At 36.3% G+C, this 22748-nt stretch overlaps 3 protein-coding genes across 6 annotated transcripts; 1 reads left to right on the top strand and 2 right to left on the bottom strand.

Moving 5' to 3' along the window:
* Positions 1–204: 204 nt before the first annotated feature.
* Positions 205–4149, bottom strand: LOC128676337 (uncharacterized). The gene has a single exon (XM_053756400.2). The coding sequence runs from the start codon at positions 4013–4015 to the stop codon at positions 3455–3457; it is 561 nt and encodes a 186-aa protein (XP_053612375.1). The 5' UTR covers positions 4016–4149; the 3' UTR covers positions 205–3454.
* Positions 4150–7563: 3414 nt separating this feature from the next.
* Cht11 (Chitinase 11) lies at positions 7564–10281 on the bottom strand. The gene has a single exon (XM_053756926.1). It carries the CDS (start codon positions 10067–10069, stop codon positions 8642–8644), a length of 1428 nt encoding a protein of 475 aa, XP_053612901.1. The 5' UTR covers positions 10070–10281; the 3' UTR covers positions 7564–8641.
* Positions 10282–12321: 2040 nt separating this feature from the next.
* Nin (Ninein) lies at positions 12322–22258 on the top strand. 4 transcript variants are annotated; one of them, XM_053756919.2, is made up of 7 exons: positions 12322–14302; positions 14740–14859; positions 15129–15478; positions 15673–15871; positions 16194–16317; positions 16792–17019; positions 17591–22258. In XM_053756919.2, the coding sequence occupies exons 1-6, from the start codon at positions 12581–12583 to the stop codon at positions 17010–17012; spliced, it is 2736 nt and encodes a 911-aa protein (XP_053612894.1). In that variant the 5' UTR covers positions 12322–12580; the 3' UTR covers positions 17013–17019; positions 17591–22258. The 4 variants fall into 4 exon arrangements, with proteins under 4 accessions (XP_053612894.1, XP_053612897.1, XP_053612893.1 ...); XM_053756922.2 differs by having other exon boundaries at positions 14743–14859; positions 16792–22258; XM_053756918.2 differs by having other exon boundaries at positions 16792–22258.
* The last annotated feature ends 490 nt before the right edge of the window (positions 22259–22748 follow it).

Genomic DNA, 22748 nt, shown 5'->3' with positions numbered 1-22748 from the left:
TATATCTGACTACATTTTATCTTCGTAACTGTAATAAAGAGAAGAAAATAAATGATAGCTGTATCTTCCTAGCTGGCAACACTGGGTATTCTATTTGGAATCCCAATGGTAAAAAATATATATGTTGAAAATCTGTTTTCTACTCTTTAATATGTTTTAAAATTTTGTAACGGAAGGTAAAGTAAATATAAAATAAAATATCGATTAAAAATATTCAGGAAGCTCTTTAATATGGCACTACCTTACAGTACCTAAGCGTTAGTTACATTACAACACTACACTTGAAGGCAACGCGGAACAAGTGGGAGACTATTCTAGACACTGTAAAGATAATACAAAAATTATACATTTTAGTTCTTATATTTTTCTTGTTACGTTCATTCATAAGTTCAAGTTCCGAATACTCCCCCACTTGCAAAATTAGATTGATCTTATAATAATCAGTAAGATCTGGGCAGAGCTGCCACAACACAATCTGCTTATGCGCAAGAAAACAAAATCAACTATATCACCAATCTTTAACGACAGAACATCTAATAAATTATTGTCTATTACATTGACTTCGAGAAATACATGATTGCATATTTCCTCGTTCATGAAACTGCAATGCTACTTGAAAGCATATATGTATCCACAAATACGGATGCATATGCTTCCATATAGAATAAATACACAAGGGTACTTTGTCATTGCTACAAAAGTGTTTAATTCACACATTCTACATAGGCATAACCATACAGGTTGCTTTTAACACCAGCCAAAATGCTCATAGCAAACTTGGATAACGAAATAGCGCAGGTATTCTTAAAAATACATAAATAGAAAAAGAAATAATTATTTTTCTCTTATACAAATTGACTGATCAGCTGATAGTCGAAAATGTATGCTTCTTTTTCCTATACTTTTTTTGGCTGGCATTTTAAAAGCCTGCATAAAAATTTATCAACTGGTTATTGGATGTAACAGCCGTCGCTGGTAGGCAGGCTCAGACAATACTGAATTAGAGTTACATAATTTTAGTTTACAAAGAATTCTTATTATTTTCTTTCTGATACTGCATACTCAAATTAGATAATAAAAAATTATAATATTAAATGTCAAAAGCATGTTCATAATACATGGGAATAACGACACTTATCTCTATTCTGCATATGATTTAACAAAAATTGAATGTAATCTTTAAAGAAGCACCCTAGTTTAGTATGTGTAGTGGTTGTGTATATTCTGAATTAGATGACTGATTCAGCATCAGCCTTATGGCAGTATAACAAAACAATGCTGATATCAACACAGCATCTTCTTAAGTTTTAATAAAGCTGCCAGTATTAGAGAAGATATGTTGCATATTTGGGTAAATTAAAATATTTCAAAACAAAATGCCTGTCACATAAAATCTGATAAAAAAGTATAATTATACTTGAATGATACATTACAGAAAAAAAATAAATTCCAATTTTAGATCCTATTAAAATCATTCTTAATTGCATACCTATTGAATCTTACTTAAGCTTCTTTATATTTGAGACCATGGAACCAGTTACCCCATTAATTTTATATTCATGCACAAGTTTATAGGGGTCTAAATAGTCTCAGCTACTTCTGATTTTTACAAACAAAAAAAATAGTCTTACTCAAGCAGACACCTAAAAAGTAACAAAAATAAGCATTTTTTACTGTGCAGGCCTGGAAAACATTTCTTAATATTTCTTGCAGTTCAATTAAGTAAAACTTCTCAAAAATAACATAACATCTTTAAAGAGAGCAAATTATAAAATGGAGTATTATAAATAAATGCAAATGGAATCCAGTAATTTTCCCTCACTACAATACAAATTAAAAATATATGTTATTATACAGGAATGGTTTTATAACATGTTTGTATAGAAGAACATATTGCAGCTCTACTGCCGGCACAGACAATATGCAGCTTAAAAATGTCTTTCAATCAGTTCAAATACTCCAAGCAATTTTGTTGTTTCCTACTCTTATTTCGCTTGCTAGCAATTACTCATACATCTAATATTGTAGATTTCACACAAAATGTAAATTCATTCATATCACAAACTATAAGTATAATCATATACTCTATATACTTCTCTGCATATATATTGTATAATAGTCGAGTATCTAAATATTAAGATATGGCAACTTAACAACAACATATTGTCTAGTGGAATACTCTAAAACTAGTGGAGCTATGCTATAATTAAAATTTTGAATCTCATTAGATGAAATAAACAAAAATATAAATCCAAAAATCATATAACTAATTAAAAATAGCTGGCACAGTGAAGTGGCACTTAATTGTGATTGTTATCAACTAAAGTTACAAACTAAAACAGAACCTGAGACAATACAATCTCATTGATATGATAGGTAGACAATAACTATACAATAATCCCACTGAGTAAATTTTTATCCAGTAAGAAAAATTTTCATATTACACAAAATTATACCAAATTAGTTTTAAAATTTTGTGATAAATTTTTATAAATATTGCATTCCACAAAGTTATTCATCCATTCTTATGTAGGGGAGGTAGAACTTCTGAGTATTATGAAACTGGTAGTGGAGTATTATTAAGCATACTGTTCTAGTGCCATTGTCATTGGAGAATGGTTACTTGCATATATAAACACTTTGATGCTTTGAAGCCCAGGGTCAACTTTCCTACTTTTCATCCTCAATTTCATGGTCTTCGACATCCTAACTAATATGTTTATGTTAATATCAATATTATACAAGGATATTGGCTAAATCTTTACTCAGGGGATATTTTTGATATCAACAATTTTTATAGTAATTTCAAATCTTGCCATTGCCAGGCATAAAGCCCATCTTCTACATATCACACAAGATGAACTTTATCACATCAATTACTTGTACTAGCTATGTGTAGGTTAATAATTAAAGTACATTAGATCTAAAATTATAGTAGGACGGTTTATCATATGATGTGTGACATGACTGATAACAACCAATGTTTAGTTTGATATGTGAAAGCTACCACATTATTTCCTTCAGGCTGTAGTCACTCATCAGGGTCATATGTAAATAGAGGGAAAGTATTTCTAATATCATAACATCTATTAAGAAAAACCAATAATTTCAAAACTAATAATTAAGACTGAATTGTCCATATTACTTCTTATTTTCCATGGAAGTTTGTGATTATGTGATTATCTTTGAATATGTGTGGAAGACTTGTATGGTGATATAACTTTTTTGTGTTGTTTAGATTACTTTAAAACTTTTTTAAAGATTACTTTGACACTAATCCACATACTTTGACATTAAAATCTGATGATAAAGACATTAAAATACTTTCCCGCTTTGTGATTGCCACCATTTTTTTACAAGTCACTGTAATCCCTAATTTGGAAATATCAATCTAGCAAGGTGAAAGCCAATTGAATGTGCAACCTGTAATGTGGTAAGTAGAGTAGCTGTGTTGTTACGTCTGTAGCCAATGAAACATGAGGCTGTGCACGGTGGGATAGTCTAGTTCAGCGTTTGGCGAGCTTAAAAATTCTTTGAGGCTAAGCGGTGTGTCTGCGACCAACGGAGCCTCCTTCAGCTCGGCAGTCGAATGTGCAGAGTTGTCATCTGACGCACAATCCGAACCCAGCCACTTATCCTCATAGTTAAGGTCGCACAACGTGGGTGGTTCGTCGCCATCACTAAATTCCTCCTCCAGCATAAGTGTGCGAGATTTGGAGCGTAGCGCTGCGCCGTCGCTGTCACCGCTATCCCGGCCGCCACTACCGCCGCTCTCATGCTGCCGCCGTGCATTTTTCAAAGCCCGATATCTTCGCGATCGTTCCCTCTGCAAGCGACGCTTCCGTTCGTCGGCTCGTTCAAGTTCTTCAGGTGTTTTCTTCAAAGAATTCTTGCCGAAAAAGTACCTCATAAAAGACTCGTCACAGTTCCTCTTAGACAAATAGCTAGCCATCAGTTTATAATAATACTGGTTATCCATTTCGTTGATATGTTTACTTTTTACTGTTTGTGACATTTGAATAATAAAAGATTTCGTACATGTGTCGAAATTGGAGTTGCGAAAATAAATAAAAAATATTCAGAAGAGAAGTGAAACAACTCTATTCAATGAATGACGTGCGTGCGTGACGTAAAATGTACACAGATAAAAAGATTTTTTTTCTTTTCTTCTTTGTGGCAATCAAACTCCTTCAATAGAGCTTATTTTTGCCAGAGATAAAAAGTTATTGTTTGATTGGACGCTAAAGCGCGAACGCACACATTAGGTTTCCGAGTAGAATCCGAACACGGAAACCGAAAGTATGCGGCTGCATACATACCCAGCTTTAGAACGGACCGGCGCACGGGGCTTGTTTTAAAATATGTTGTCTCTATGTCAATGCCATGAAATACTAAAGTTATGAATATTACGCAAAGCTCAGTGTAGATGGCGCTACTGGTACAACTAAGGTACACAAACATTGCCAATGGAGGCAAAAAGCGCCAATTTTCAATATTGTTGCAGATTTACGACCAAAAATACCTTCTACGTAATCGTGGTACGAATTTAAAGGAAAAAGGAAGAATTTAGTTAGTGGATTATCCTGAAAATAATAACACTATTTTAGGTTGTGTTCTGCATTATTTGGTCAACTGTGGTCATAAACTGATAAACTTGATTTTTATTGAAGATCTTACCTGTATGAAGTCCATATTTTAATAAGTCTTTACGTGTGAAGTGTTTTGTGCTTTTTTTCGACCTTTTACTGGCTCGAAAATTTTACAGCGTGAGGCGTATCCCAAAGTTTTTGAAGTTTTTTATCTTATGGAAAACAATTTTACCAATATTTCGGCACCCGAATATGCTACATTGTTGTATATTTTCACAAACGAATGCTTACATAATGAAATGATTAATAAAATAGTCTAAATTAAACGTTTTAATTGACATAGCAAAAAGCAGTAACGCTTTTGTGTACCTAATATACAGTGCTGTACTCTGGCGGGATAAATGTGCAGTAATACTCCTTATCGTAGGTACTGTTTTACGAAGTACTTACTAAATCTATGCTAAAATGCGATACATAGTGAAAAACATATATAATTACTTTTTTATGAATAACAGGGACGCTGTAATTTGACTTGCAGTCCGTTGCTTAAGATTTCTGGCAAAGCAAAAAAGAAAGAACTTTTAGTCTACAAAAATAAAAAGCATATGTAAGTAAGTAGATAACTCGCTAACCTGAATATTAACCTACCTACAATAAATCAATCATCATAGCTAAAGACTCATTACCAATTTTAGAAAAGGCTCAGGCCAAAGCGTTCGTTAGCTGATATGGTACCGTACAAAATTAAAGAAAACTAATAACCACGACCTAACATCGTCAAAAGTGACAGATTGGGCACACGATGAGGGACAAACTATGAGCGCGATGTTCCGTTTGTTCGCGTTTTTCTAAATGCATTTCACTTTCTTGTATGAGCGAAACTAAAGATGTACGAAGTTTATAGTTTTCTCCGTATGTACCGTGCATACGTAGTGCCGTACGTACGTAGTGCCGTGCGTACGTAGTGCCGTGCGTACGTAGTGCCGTGCGTACGTAGTGCCGTGCGTACGTAGTGCCGTGCGTACGTAGTGCCGTGCGTACGTAGTGCCGTGCGTACGTAGTGCCGTAAAACGCATAGATTTAAGAAGGGCTCCGCGCGCTTAGTGCATATATATATGGTACGCGTGACATTCTAAATCTATTGTAGCGATGATTATAGATACCTATAGAAGGGCTCCGCGCGCGGCGCGATGAATGGATGATAATTCATAATTTCTTGCAATATAGTCTTGGTGTTGCCACTTTAGACAATTTTAGCTAGTTATTATGTTGCCACAATAGTTAATAGAAAGCCTAGCTATTGATGTTGATTGTGTATATTGTAGATAAACTAGCTGTGTATTTACAATGCCTAAAAAAATCATACGTTTAGTAAAAGTTTTAATAAAGTAAAAATTAATATATTTATATATATTGATGAACAGTGAATGTCACAGGCACCCATATAATTTCAATAATTTGTTTACATACCTGCATGCGTCGTGTGCATGCGCAATGACAATAATAAATTGAAACAAAAAATTAACTGTCCGTCAAGGTCGACAAGACAAGTTCTATTTAAACAATATGAATGAAACTAAATTCTATACAGGGCGTTTAGTAGGTCGACAATGAAGGTCGATACAAAGGTCCAGTACAAACCATTTAGAACCATTTTAGCAATATTTGTCAGAGCAGTCTAACTTTGGTGTCTAATTTTTAATGTTAGAGAGCTGGCAAAAAATAATGAATTGGAGGAAAAATGTTTGCGAACTAAAGACAGAGAGTAAGTATACTCATATACTTAATGATATGACTAATATCAATGACATCCCGAAAACATAAAGGACTGTTATTTTATTTTATCTAGTAAGTTACTTTATTTTATCTATGGTAGTTACCTATTAACTATTTATCTAGGAGAGATACATACATACTATCAATACTAATATTATTAAGAGAAAAGATTTGTATTTTTGTTTGTAATCGTAAACACGAAATATTTTACAGATTTTGATTAAAATGAAAATAAATTATAAAACAATATCTGTTCGTGATAAACTACTGAATGAATATATGAATTTTCATGCGGTTTTCACCAATGGATAGTGTGATTCCTGAAGGTTTAGGTGTATAATTTATTATGTTTTTACCCTAGCAAAGCTGAAATGGGACGCTAGTTAAATGCCTGACAAAAATCCCATGTCCGAGCTGTAAACGGTTGAGAATTTCCTCGTTTGGAGCCAATCCGGGGCTGCACCATCAAGTCATGCTTATAATCATAATAATGCATTGTCATGAAAACTGAAGCGACGTTACGAAAATTTTAACTTTGTAGATCAACTTGAAGTAGGACAAATTTAACTTGCAAGATTTGATTACAGACAACAGTTGAAACTAAATAAAAGCTTGTTTTTTTTTGTTGAAAACAAATAAATACCACCGTTGGAACTAAAAAATAAGCTTTTTATAAGTTTATTAGGTACAGACAATTGATGTGTGACCACGATTTTCGACCTTATTTACTACGATGATGATGGTCATTAGATTAGCATCATGATAATAATAATCGTGATGTTAAGAATATACAAAACGTGTGAGTTAATTTTACAAGAAGATAATAGCAAATTAATAGATACTCTTTTTAAAATGTATGAATTGAATTTATAAGAGCAAATCTCACCAGAGGGAGAAGGGGCGACAACGGTGGCAAATTATTATGAGTTATCAGTTTCGTACAGTCCATTTAGGGACGGTGAGCCAGTCATTGTATGTTTGTGATGTGTGAAAAAACGAACACACGTGTCAAATTTTCTTCAAGTTATCTTAGAATACTTAAGTACATAGGTATTATAAAACAACTCTAATAGATTTTCATGCGGTTTTCACCAGTATAGATAGATAGTGATTCCTGAGGAAGGTTAAGGGGCATAACTTATTATGTTTTTACCCGAGCGAATCCGACACTAGTGGCTAGTTAGAACATAAAAACAAGAAGAGTTCATACATTTTATTAAAACATTTTAAACATTTTATGTTGCAACATTATTATATTCCTCATATTAACTAACACTGGTCGAGTGTTACCTATATAATAACATCACAATACTGACAATTCTTACCCTTAGTTTTAGTACATTATTGTAATGTAATGACACATTTCACAGCCTTCGTCTATAAAAGTACCTACTTCACCTAGGTAAGCATAATCGTCGTGCGTTATTGTAACGTAAATAACACAAGATTACATTACCTACCGAAATCACAAACAAAGCTGTTTTAATTACGGACGTAACTCAGAAGAGTTATTATTTTTTCAATGAACCCCAGGCTTCGGGGCATCACAGCCCGGAAAGAAATCGGGATAATAAAGGGTAAATAAATATCTAGCGATGCCTGGACTTGGTACATGGGGCAAACCAAGTGCGGGTCTTATGTCGTCAAGGATGATATGCATGCCTAACCCATGGTCTGACAAGTAAGAATGCCAAAGACCATGTGAAAAAGTAGAAAAGCTGATCTTTGGTGAAGAACAAACATTTAGATGAGAGTGCTATAGTATAGTATTCCAGCATCAAGATAGTTGCTGAATTCCTGATGTTGAATTAAAGTAAGTGAAGGATATTCATATAGAACCATTACGAAAGTCCATTGATTAAAATAATCGGCGATGCAACGCTCACTCACTGGAGTGGAAAGCCTCATATACCAAACAGTAAATAACTTAATGTTTTTCCAACTGTAAACGTTAATAAGAGCATAATAATGAATGCGCGTGCGGTTCTAAGTGGCTGAGCACCGCGGCGGAGCCTCGCGTGGGCCGCCACGGCCAGCTCGGCGCGCGCGCCGCCCCACCGCGCCGCGATAGTGTCTTAGTGATTGATCAAATTAATGCTCCAATAATAAGAGCATTAAAATAACAATAAGAACAGAGAAAAAATGAAATCCTGCACTATGTACAAAATCACTTATGTCGCCAGGAAAAAGCAGGTAAATTTTATACATAATTTTCACTTAAAACATCACTCACTACACTTTAACATGAATAAATAATGAATACCCACACATTGGTATCAGTATTCACCTTTCTCTTGGTTTTCAAGACTGGTATTATTTGATAACACATTTGTCACAGATTTCAATAACGGAAATTTAACACCCTCTCCTTGGTCACCTCCACAACTTCCATTATAGTCATCTGCATTAAGGGAGTATATCATAGCTCCACGTAAGCCATAATCTTTAATATACATTGCTTTGGCAATAACACTTTGTGGAGAGTCATAAGATACCCAATCTAAATCTTTGTATAGATAAGGCACCTTAGCTTCATGATCCTGTTTAACAGTGACATTACTTTTAGAAGCAAGAAATGAGCATATATCTGGATAGTTAATGAATCCTTTCGAGCCGAGGGAGCCAAAACCTGATGCTGGGCTTCCAACCTTAGTATTATCTGCATTGACCAGTGTGAATGTGTGGCCATATGTTGGTATGCCTATTACAATCTTATTTCTTTCAAGGCCTTTATCTAAATACATATGAACAGTGAAGTTTATGTTGAGAGAAGATAAGAACAACTGTTCATCAGATCTTACAAATAATGGAGAGTTCAAACCAGTAAATGGTGTATATTTGGAATAGAAATGATAATCATATGTCATTATGTTAATGAAATCAGTATACAAATTGAGTTGGTCAACATCATAGGACACATCCACTATTGTCTGTTGTGCGGCCACAGCTACTGTCAGTAAATAGTTCCTCTTTTCTCTAACATACTCCCTCCTGATTTCTTGGAGAAGCTGAGAGAAATGCTGCCTCTCACGTTTAGCCAAAGCCAGCTGTGTACCATGTAAAGCTGGAAACTCCCAATCCAAATCAATCCCATCTAGTGTGTAATTTTTCAAAATATTTTTTATAGATTTAATGAATACTTTTCTAGATGCATGATCAATGACCATCTCAGAAAATCCATTATCATTTCCAGCCCCACCCACAGACAATAATATTTTAAGCTTAGGATTTATTTTCTTCAGCTGCTGTAATTGCACCAATGTTTTATATTGAATGTCCTCAAGGGCAATTTCTTTGTCTACCACCCGAGCAAATGCCACATTGATGTGTGTGCAGAGATGCGGGTGTATGTTATTAGGCAACAGTTGATTTAAAGCGTCAGGAATGGGCGTGTTGTAGTAACAAGATACGACCTTCTCAACTAGAGTATCTCTATACTGTTCTCGATCGAGATACGTCTCAATAGTTTCAGGCGTATATACGTGCGTAGGTATATACGTGCTAGATTGGCCACCGCAGAATAATTCTTTGTAAATATATAATGCTGCAAATGAACACGTAAAAAGTGCAACTACTAAAAATATGGAATAGCAAGTAGGACAAACATTTTTTAGGCCAACGCTGTTTTCAGAATCAAACATATTTCGTTTGACATCTACTAATTTTTGGTAGTATTTGTATTTTTTGTATTTTGTGACAGCCATGTTTAATTGTTTTACGTGATTCGTTTTATTATATCTGTGAATTACACTTTTTATTATCTCCAAGAAATTTTTCAACAAATAGGATTACTAACACATGCACATAAAATTTTCTTTTTCTTTGTTTACATTAGCACAATAACAATATAGAACAGAAGGAAGCCTCAAGTAGGTACCACCTAGGTAGGTACCTACCTACTTTACTAATAATAAATTGACATTGACAGGAAATAATATAAAGAATTTTCAAAATTGGCCAAGACTAGATTCCAAGAAGCCCAAACCCAAAAGGGTCTACTTACCTCATAGTAAGTTGCTAAGTTGTATTGCAATACGTTGCGCAACGCAACTGAAAGGAATGCATATATTTTTTATAGATTTAGAAGGGCCCCGCGATGTACCTATTTAGATGGATAGTGTGACAAACAAATGCGTGAATCGATAGGTTATCGATAGATTTAACCTATCGATTCACGAATTTGTTTGTCACACACCACTATCGAACGACCATCTGGAGTAAAGTAATTTACCTAGCACGGTCATATAGATATATTATAAAGATTATTCTGGAGCCAATACTACTTACAACTTTTTAATACAATGTAAGGTACATAAGTACTTAAGTAGCCAGACCTCTCTTTCTTACCCATTGCGATGTTTAACATAGGTATTACATGTACACTCACCTTACCTTATATCAGCGCACACACAAGTAGAGAGGTAGAGCTAACGAAAAGGATAGCAATACACCGATTGAATCAAAAAGTTCTTGGGAGTACCAAATTCGCACAGTGCCAAGTAGACACGTGTACGTGGCACATTGATGCTCCTGCATCCGATGATGGAATAGTGCATATATATCCCTCTCTTTTATCTCCAATTCTCTTAAGTGGTGTGACCTTACCAGTCTGCTCCAATTTCAAGTACCTAGGCTCACTTGTGGAAAGTGATGGTGATATTGACCAGGATGTAACCAACCATATTTCAAAATGGAGACAAGTGACGGGTGTAACGTGTGACCCTAATATTCCCCTTAAATTGAAAGGAAAAATTTATAAGGCAGTTATCAGACCTGTCATAATGTATGGATCTGAATGTTGGGCGACGAAAGTGACGGACGAAAGGAAACTTCATGCGACAGAGAAGCGAATGCTGAGATGGATGTGCGGGGTAACTAGATAAGATAAAATAAGGAATGAGTATGTAAGAGGAAGTATGAAAGTAGCACCAGTTAATGAGAAATTACATAGTTATAGGTTAGGCTGGTACGGGCATATTTTAAGAAGAGATGAAAATCACGTCACTCAAAGGGCATTAAAGATAGAAATAAAGGGTTCCAGGAATAGAGAAAGACCTAAGAAGAAATGGATAGAGTGTGTCAAGTATAGTATGAACAGGAAAGGAGTATCAATGAATATGGCAAATGACAGAACAAAATGGAAGGAACTTACATACTGTGCCGACCCCACATGAGTGGGATAAGGCCAAGAAGATTACGCAAAGTTCAGCGCAGATGGCGCTACTGGTAGAACTACACTAGGTAAGACTAGGGTTAACAACAGAAATTGCTAATGGAGGCAAAAAGATGACGACTAAAATACCTTCTTCGCAACCGTGGTGCGAGTTTAAAAGAAAAAAAGAAGGATTTAGTGGATTATAGAGTAGGCTTAAGTGTAGCAAATACAAAACGTATTTGCTAAATGATTCAAGTCCATTGTAAAACACAACACCTTTATTAGGTATAATTATTGAACACTATTGATATCACATTGCACTGTTTGTGGGATTGGGATATGCATATTATTTTAGACCACCACTTTTTCAACATAATCCATTAACCACACAGTTTTAGACCATGAGAAAACTGAAGGGCGGTTAACTGAAAATAGTAATAAGTATTGCATTATTTGGTCAACTGTGGTAATAAACTAATAAAATTGATTTTGACAGAAGATCTTATCTGTATGAAGTTCATATTTGAATAAGTCTTCACGTGTGAAGTGTTCCGACCTGCTTTTCGACCGTTTACTGGTTCATATTCGTAAAACGTATTCTATAGTTTTCAAAATTTTTTCAACCTAGTGTTATTATTTTCAGGATTATCCACAAAATCCTTCCTTTTTCCTTTAAACTCGCACCACGATTGCGTAGAAGGTATTTTAGGTCGTAAATCAACAATGCAACAATATTGAAAATTGGCGCTTTTTGCCTCCATTGGCAACGTTTGTGTACCTTTGTTGTACAAATAGCGCCATCTGCGCTGAACTTTGTGTAATATGCCCTATTATTATCTATTCTCTAAGGTGTAAATAGTCTTTATATTCCTTCCAATTGTCAAGAGTGACATTGACATAACATTTTGATGTTGACATATTTTATTTCTACAATTTTTTGCAAGAATTGGGATTTGTTGGATTGGAAGTGAGGATATTTTTTATATGTTTGTAAATACTCTAGCAAGTAAAAATTATGTGATGTCGTAATGCAATTGTTTAGTTCTCCTTCTTCTTATATATGGGGACTATAAGTATGGATTCTCTGTCTATGAATCATTACGAAAAACAGCTATATTCTGTGTTCAAGACTTTCGACGTTGATGACGAAGAAGCTTTGAACAGGTCAGCTGTTGTTCAGTTGTGTGACGCATTACAGCTGGAGGACCGCGGTGCCGCGCTCGTCGATTCTCTGTTCGAGCGACGTACAGACCGGGTCACCTTCACACAGTTTCGAAACGGTCTGCTGTCTGTGCTCGGTGGCGGGGACTCTTCTACGGTCTCCAAAGACGCCATCGGATCGCCAACTCCTACTGCATCCACTACTGTATCTTTGACAGCAGCTTCTACCCCTATTGCTGGCCTATCACAAAGTGACGAAGATTCTTCTGGACGTGAAGTGGCGCCGAGAATAGTTTTTGGATCAAAAAAATACGGCCGCCGTTCAAGACCACAAAGATCACCTACAGTTTCAGATGAATGCCCTAGTCCTCGAGCTGCCTCAGTTTCCCGAATTGACACTGAAGATAAGCGAATTCGAAATTCTCAGCGGATGAAGTACCGTCGCAGCACTTCTGCTATGGATAATCGCGAGCGACTTTCTTCGGGTGACAATGGAACTACTTCAGCTAGTTTTGACCATAACAAACATATCAATTATGAGCAGGCATTATCCCTTTGTAGTGAGCTGAAAATGAACAGTATAGATCCTAGACTTATAGAGAATATATTTGAAGAAAGTCATAGTAAAGAGCAAATAACTGTTGGTGAGTTTTTTGACAGACTAAATGCATCATTATCTTCTTCAATAGAAGTGGCACAGAATGACACCAATTTGACAGATCATGAAAATCTTGATGCTAGTGATGATGAGTTAGTTGGCATATCCAGTGATTGCATTATAAGCTGTTGGGAGAGAGCTGGCATGCCACATCCACGACAGCTTTTAATCGAACTAGGTTTCACAGGTCCTCGCATCAAAGGTCCAGATTTGGAGAGGGCTCTTGAGGATGAATTACGAGCCTGCACTGACCCACAAGATGATCATCTCCACGCTAGAACTCTCTTCTTAACTGCAGCCCTCGAACTCGAGAAGTTGAGGTTGCGACATGTTAAGCGTCGCACTGAACTCACTATAGCTGAGCGAGACAAATTGCGGTGTGACGTCGCCGAGGCTAACCGACGCGCTAGTGTCCTCGCACACGATAATGATGAAACTCATGCGCGGATGGAGGCAGAGCTTACGGCGAACATGCGACGTGCAGAAGCCAGACTGGCGGAGGTGACGCGCCAGGCGACCGCGGACAGAGTTGCTGAACGCGAGCGAGACGCCATGGCACGCGCGAGGCTAGAAACTGAACTAGCTCATCGCACAGAGTACGAGACGCGATTACGAGAAGAGGTTGAAGCCCAAGTGACACGTATTGCAGATTTAGAAGCAAGAGCTGCAGCGTCTGAGGCGCGAGCTGTGGCCGCTGAACGAGCAGTGGCGCGACTGACAGAAGAGATCGCTGTTGCGACTGTGGTGGCCGAGCAGGCGTCCCGTGTCATGGAGAACGCAGGAGCGGATGAGCGCGCGCAACAATTGGCTGAGCTTCGCACTGAGAACCAACATCTACGCGACCGTAACGACGAACTCTGTTGCGAGTTAGAGGCCCGCGCGCGCGCTGTATCTTCTACTTTGCCGACAATTGGTCCAGGGGACTTGTCTGCAGAGTTGAGCGAGCTATTACACCATGCTGAGGTAATTAAGTTTTGCTTTGCACTAATTGTTTTAACAATATGAAAAATACAACAGAATCTATCATCTTGCATATACCATTCTAATCGTTCAACACATACATTTAAGATGTCTAATTAACCTTACTCTTTATCTTTGGTATGTAGTAACAATAAAATATTTTACCAGATTGACAATTGGGAGACTGTATCAATAAAATATTTTACCAGATTGACAATATGATGACAATTTGCGGTGGATGTAATTAATGGAAATTTTATGTTCTGTGTTCAAGTACAGGATCAGAATTTCAAAGGTGGTGCATGTAAAGCATATTTATCAGAGTGATGTCAAGTGTGCCCTCAACCAATTTACCACAATGAGATCTTAAAATGTACCCTAATCAATCATGTTTAGGGTAGCAATTGCCTACCATACACAATAATACTAAATACCTATAGCAGGAGTGCGATTCGTCGCCGGCCAGCTTGGAGCCGCGAGCACTGAGCTACTCCGAGGCGGCGCGACGGCTTCGCGAACTGCTTCGAACTGGAGACTCATTACCCACCTGGCAGGATAAGGTAAAATACGTCAATACACATATGTCAAAATTGTCTACCCAAAATTGTCTAAGCCAAGCAGCCTCTCTGGTCAGTTCAAGATGATAATCTTTTTCTGATTGTCTTGGGATAAATGTATTTGTTAAATCATAAAATATCCAAGTCAATAGTTAGACTTAGAAGTGCATAGCACTTAGAGACTATTTGTACTTAGTTTCCTCTTTGTATGTTTTAAATTTACAGCTGCATATATAAATTAATTAATAAAAAAGAAATATCTATAATTACAGATCCTAGAGATCAGTAACGCGCTGATGCTTATGGAGCAATCTAATATCAGTGTAGAAGCGAGTGTGCAGACTGAGAAACAAATTACGAGCGACGAACAGGCTTTATCAAGTGACATACACACCACATCTAGTGGTGGGCAGTCGGAAAATGTACAGAAAACATTAAAAGAGGGACAGAAAGCATTGAGTGACGGGACAACAACAAGAAGTGATGGTACATCTGCAATAAGTGATGGACAAGTACCAATGTGTGATGGGCAGTGTCCCATATCAGTGCAATTAAGAGAAAAATTGACAGAAGTTCAAGCCAAACATGTTGAAGAGAAAGAAAAGTTAACTAACCTTGTGAAGTGAGTATATAGTCGAATGACTGTTGTCATTGTTACTTGCTCTAGCTTCGCCCTGGGGCTTTGCCTGTAGACTGTAGAATTTCGTTATCAATCACAAAATTCGGTTTTGATATGGTACATACTCAAGTAAAAAAGACATTAACATTCACACATCAATTGGCAACAATTTGAAACTTCATTAATATCGCTTCCAGGGAGTTGGAGATGAGTCTTGAGCAGTTGAAGGAGGAGTATGACCGCTGTGAAGAGTACTGGAGCGGGAAGCTTTCGGAGGAGAGAGAGTTGTTGTCGGAGGAGCAGAGGCTAGGGGACGAGCGGTTGGCCGAGTTGACCGCTAAGATAGGCGAGTACGAACGTCAGTTCGCGCGTAACCAATCACTGCCTACTATACAGGTTGGTTATTAATTTATTATTTGCTAGTTGTTGCCCGCAGCTCCGAACTCGGTAGACTTTGCTTGAACTCTATTCCAAATTTTATCAAAATCGGCCCAGCGGTTTAGCCGTGAAAGCCTGACAGACAGACTTTTATAATAATTTATAGTAATAGTATATAGTGGTTATGTGCTTGGCACCAAACGGGTGATCGGTATTCGTATTCTGGGACCACTTTCGATTAAAATATTAATTCGAAAGTTTTTTCGTTTTTCTTTCACGCCTTTTGTGAAATACTTTTTCCTTTGTTAGAATCGAGTCGAGTAAATAAAATGTATTACAGGAGGTGGGGCTTGAGTCTCAAGTGACGGAGCTGGAGGAGGAGTTCGCAGCGTACCGACGCCTGAAGGAGCGCGAGCTCGACGAGCGCGACCGCCGCATCGAGCGCCTCGCCGCGCGGCTGCCAGGTGCGTGGCGTCTTGTCTGCTCCGTACTCTACATTACATTCATTCATTTCAAGAACATTAGTTTGATTAAATATTGATTTTTAAGATTGGTTTAGAGCGTGTTCCTTGATTTCAATGCGAGGACTGGTTTTTCCGCAAGTAGTTGTTGGCCCTTTTCTGCATGTGGTGTTCAGCTCACTTTTTATATTCTAGAGTCTAAAATAAAATTGTTACATATCGACAGATTTATTTACGCCTAATTATCATATTATACGACTACGAGCAGTGAAAATTATAATTACCAAATCAAATATGGTACAAAAGTCGAACTTAATGTTAAAAGCATCATCATTCAACTTTTATGATGAAAGGAAAGAATAGAATTTAGGATGAAATGAAAATCTGTATGTGGGCTCATGTTTAAATAAGTAAATACCTATACATACAGACAAATAATACAGATCGAGATCCCCAAAGTAAATTGGAAACTGTCAGTAGATAGTATGGCAGCCGAGCGTTCGTCGTGGTGTGCGGCCCTAGCGCGGCTGGCGGCGGCGCGACGCAGCGCGGCGCGGGAGACGGCCGCGCTGCGCGCGCGCGCCGCGTCGGCCGAGGCGAGCGCGCGCCGCCTGCAGCAGCGCCTGGCCGCCGCCGACTTGCTGGTCAAGGACCTCTACGTCGAGAACTGCCAGCTGGCACACCGCAGGCCGCTCTGACTATCGGGTAAAATATACACCTTCGACTTAGTAACGGTGAATTTTCGAGCATTTCATTATAGCGTGGTTGAACAATCAATAATCTGTCTAACATTTTGACTGGCGTCATTAACGTCCTTCAAAATAAAGAACCTTTCTGGAATCTTAAAAATTAAATATTGATACAATTTTACACTGGTAGTGTACAGTACAACAACACAGATTGTTATACATAAATTGGACTAATAAAAATATTGTGTTTGTTGACATTTGAAGGAGGATAATGGCGGTGATCGAAATGTTCAAAAATTCACCCAGTATCGTAAGAGCAGTGGCGGCGCTAGACCACATAGACGTCGGCGACTTCAAGTTTGTGAGGCCTCTTTTACTTTGCAGTAAAAACTGTTCAGTAACTGCTTACTTATTGTAAGCCAAATCATAAAATAATATACAGTCAACAGCACATCAAACTTCCCAAATTGATTGCAAACTCGTCGCTATCACCGCGCCATAGAGGTCCGTGGGGTGTGGCGAAGTCGCCGATGCTTAGCGCCACCAATAAAAAAAACTAAATTTAAATAATGAAATGAAAAATTCAGGACTCTATCGGAAATAGAACCTACGCCCCTGCCTATGACAGTGCTGAACTATCGAGACCATGCCGTTACAGCCGAATTGCAAATATAAGAAGAAATCTCATGAAAAATTTGACAAAAACTCGGGTAATCAATTAATATTAGTTGTTATTTCATAAATATTTTTAATATGTATTGAAAAATGTTGATTTTTATAGAAACACAGCACTACATATTTTTACTCGAAATATTACGGCACTATTCTTTTAATTAACTTTTCACGTCACACTTGTCCACTTCAAGTGTGTTGGAAATAGTCTTAATACGTACGTAAAAATGATAACCGCGCTCCGCTTTACACAAAAACAGCGTCTTACGTAATGTTCAACATTTGCATGCTTGTGTCATAAAGAGCTACAAAAATCGATGTTTTTAGTGAATTTAAGTTAATCATGTAATAGGTTTTGAAATAACTAGGTAGCTGAAAAGATTGTTAATGTATATTTCAATAAAAATAATTGTAAAATTTTTACACCATTTGAAAGTCAGACACGGGTTTATATCCTATTCCTACAATACACATACAATAGTAATTATAGACGTAATCAATGGTTACGAACATAAATTCAGAAATTCCCTGAAATAAAAGTGACTGAACTTTTGATTGTTTACATTCCATATTTAGTACATAATAATGGCAATGTAATATTTTTTGTGAGAAACTATAGGTTTTAAAACTTTATAATCAAGTGCCTTCATGTTAAAAAAACAGTTGTAATCTTTTTGCCGCAAACTAATACATATAAAAATAAAATATTACTTTAACTAGCTGTCTGTATAATTTTCTTTGAGAGTACTATTTGTCAATATTGTAAATACATATTTGTTATTTAGATGCACAGGAATTGATTTTCTAGTAATTATAAAAATAAGACTGCTTATTAAATTAACATTTTAAAAATCTGCTGACCCAAATTTTAAGGCATCCACTCAACTCTTAGAAAAGAACTCGGTTTCCAATGCCTGAACACACATTTTCCAAACATAGCTTTTATATTTAAAAAAACTAGATCAAAATTGGCTACAGCTACGATGCCACATACAGACATACAGATACGATACACAGACACGATAAAAAAACGATCATATTGTGCCTTTACCCGTGTAACGTCATATTATGTTCACAGAATTATAAGTGAAGGTAGTCCGAAGAACCACTAGCGTTCCAAAGCAATAACCGAATTAATCCACACGGCCGATGCAGCCGAGAGCCACAATTGACATTGTTGCAAATATATACATAAGTGAAATTATTTGCAACCGAAAACAGCCATGTTTTTTATGTAAATGGTTGCTTTTGTAATATGATCGACGTCACATGTCGACGCCTCTGTACATCGAAAATGGAAATAGATAATATACCTGAGTAGTGCTTTCTTGTATATAGATAGAATGTACAGAGCAACGCTTTGACAGGAACTAAATTAAGTGTTTAGTTTTAAAAAATGTAAAGATCTAACTAGTAAGTATTAAGTCAATATAAAGCCATTATGAAATGAATATGTTATTGTTAGATTTATATCTTAGATTTAATTCACTATTTTCCTTTAATGGTAAGTACTCTGTTGTCATAAATATAATACACGTGTGTCAATGTATTTAGGATGACATTGCATATTCGTTTCAGAATGGGCACTGCTTTACGAAGTATGACTTTACTAAAGTCATGAGTCCTGCCAGCTACACACGCTCAATTTGTGTAACATGGTTATGTAATGGTACAGCATAGCTTATGTAAAATACATTGTTTTCAAACAAAATGACTGAATTCGTATTTGATTGTATAAAATGCAATATATAAAGATAATGCAACACATTTTATAACAGTATTTGGACATAATACATTTTATTTATATGTTTATCGCTACAATATTACATTTGTTTTCAGCCCTCTATGTATGGCTAATATTGCGGTCAATCAACGTACCGTCCGATTCGTGTTTTGTAGTTCAATTGTTTTTACATGAGCTGTGACTAATGACTTAAATTCGTCTTACACTTCTATCGCACCGCTCGGCAGATAGCAGATAGCGTTCTTTGAAAAATGAGCTTTAAAGCAACCTCTAAAGATATATTTCATATTGACAACAAATTAGCGAACTGCTCGCTGTCAGCGACATGGTAACGTAAATCAACGGATGTCTGCAGGGGAGACTTTATAGCACACTTTTCAATTAACGTCATCTTGCCGGATGGCTGCGGTTGATGTAGCTATATAACCTTCCTATACATATTATATTACATATTCACTTTATAGCAAGCAGTGAAACAGGCCCATAATTTTATATTAAATCAAGTTGATCGATGATATCTCTATACCACAGCTCCCTGTGTGTAGCTCGCCTTATTAAAAGACGGACATAAATGTCGCAATTTATTAGATTTAAGTATTTAGCGTATATGTCGGTACCCCAAGTGCCTAGTCTTTATATGTAAAAACCTCGACATGTTATTTATCGTTAAAATTATTCGGTTCATATCCCTATATATACTTAGGTATTGAATCCTGTGTGATTATTATTTGTTGTTGAGTATTCGTGTGATTCCATACCCCGTGAGTTCTTTTACATTTTTATCGAAATGTTATATAGAGCCTTTTGTTTTAATATATCTCTTCTAATATGAAATTTAAAACGTTATTTATAGTAATATCTTTGTTATGTGTAGATAACTGCAGTAAAGTGGCCTCCATCTTTCTTCCCATTATTCCCAAAAACATGAGAATAACTATAACAACTGTATTGTTAAATAGTAACACAAATGGCAGAACATAGTTTGCAATCCATATAATAAACAATGCGCATGCAAAATAAACAAATCGTGGCGCTATATATGTAGAAAGTTGAGTTCTTTTTCGTTATAATTAAAATGGCCCATAATTATTTCTAAATGAATGAAAACACCTATATGATGCATTAAGGATGATTCGATTTGACAAAATATGTAGATTGATGCAGGCTACCGTAGTGCAGTTGCCTGGATTAAAATGTATAAATGCATTTACACACATAATGTTACATTATATGATTTACTATTTTTAGTTCTCCCTAAAATACACTTGTACGGTTTGACTCCATGATAAGTGACGCCACCTCTTCTCAATTTGTCTCGACTGAGCGTAGCATCCCTCATTGTCATAGGTCCCAACGAACCATACAGGGTATTTTTTTTACACTTCCCATTATTACGTGTCCAGATATGGATTATGAAACTGAGTCGGTATCCAAAGATGTTAAACTTTTTTTTGTCCACACGATACAGCTGATCAGATGATCGGACTTAGTGTAGAAAGGCGAACTGTTTCGTTCTTATTTCACTTTTAATTTCTTTTGAGCATGGTGTAAAAATCTGTGCAGTGTATAAAAAATATCCTGTATAGAGACTGAGCCACGAAAGGAGTGCCGCGGTAATATCCGAAACTCAATATAAGAGCGATCACGTCGTTGTTGTCAGCGAGTGTGGCGCCTCATCTGCGGGAATTCTTTCGTGATGCGTATTCTAATATGGTTTTAGATAACATTTACCAGTAGTTTTGTTGATTTTGTGTGGCTACGGTCCATTTAAAATGTACCATGTACTACTGGGATATTTTGATTTACACTGTAACTTATTTGCTTGAAAATATGTCTAAAACCATTGGTGTGTCATTGATTTTTAGTAAAACAAAAAGTTTGCTTATTCTGATATTTCCATCCCTCAACATTTTTACGTGTTCAAAAATTAGATTAGTTTTAGGCGTTTTTATCGGGTTTAAAGCTTTCATACACATTATTATTTAAGCTCTCAAATTTTCTTTTGTTTTATATAGCTAAAGATAAGTTTACCCACATTGTATTGTTGTGTATAATCTCACAAAGTCATAGCTGAAATAACTCCACTACTTCCGACAAATTAACGTTCATTGAAAAGTGAGCTTTAAAGCTTCCTCAATAGACATAATTTACATTGACAACTATTTTGATAACTATTTTTTATCAATGTAAAGTACACTAACAGTGAACCATATAAAGTTCACATTTCAATGAACACAATTTCGTCAGGCGCGAGCGGTGTCACTTCTGTTGACTTAACTCCAGAGAACGTTCAACTAGTCCCTGAGCTAGCAGTTTTGTTCCAATTCTATGTAACGCAATCGACCTCATATTAATTGGTTTTAATTTTACTAAGATATTGTTTGTTATGTAAAAAAACGTACGTAATATGTATTCGCTTCACGCGGTCGATTGTGATTTTCTTACACTGGATGGATAGATATTGAATACATAATAATAAGAATAAATAGGAAATTCCGGTCATCTTTGAAAACAGCTAACATGAGATTTTATGAGGAAACAAGCATATTGAAAATGTCAATTATTTATATGGAAACTAATATTATTTTACGTACAGAACATTATTACATTCTTGAAAAATAATCATGCAACACCCACAGAGGGAATGCACAACCTATGTTTCAATGTAGATCATATAGTCAAGGTCCATCCAGTAGGCTTGTTGTGTCAGAAATGGTGGTATAATAAAACGTACCTTGGGTATGGATCCTCGCAACAAAGACTTCTTTCTATTGACGGCGCGCCCAGTGTGTCATGTTATGTGATAATATTGATTTATTATTAAAGTGTTGAAATAAAATGCATTTTACTATTATTAAAAAAATACCTGGATTGATACAGTAAAGCGGGTTCGAAGTTGACAGGTCAGGTCAGCACCGGCGCGCGGTGCTGTACGTAAGTCGTAGTTAATTTATAAGATACCGCCGCCCACTCAGCAAAATTATGTTGCTCTGTAGGCCAACCCTCATATTTTATAAATTTCTTTTAATTAATAGTAAAAACAAAAAAAAAAATACAACAGGAGATTGTAGTACAATAGATAATTGCCTTTATTATAAAGTATTACAGTTTATATAAAACTTAGTCACATTGTCTTTAGTTTTCGCAATAAACTAAAAAGTCGATATAATGTGACGGTGGCGTTAGTGAGCCGGGAGCTGCCGCGAACTGACAGCGAGTTGTCCGCTGATTTGTTGTCAATGTAGTCTACTTACTTTATTATTTTGTTGGATGTGAACGGTGCGGTATCGATTAGCGGATACCTAAGTGCATATGCAACGCACATAGTT

The sequence above is a fragment of the Plodia interpunctella genome, chromosome 16 (assembly GCF_027563975.2).
Source record: "Plodia interpunctella isolate USDA-ARS_2022_Savannah chromosome 16, ilPloInte3.2, whole genome shotgun sequence".
In the NCBI taxonomy this organism is placed as follows: domain Eukaryota; kingdom Metazoa; phylum Arthropoda; class Insecta; order Lepidoptera; family Pyralidae; genus Plodia; species Plodia interpunctella.
The sequence above is the reverse complement of the archived record's forward strand: the minus strand, read 5'-3'. Positions and strand labels throughout refer to the sequence as shown.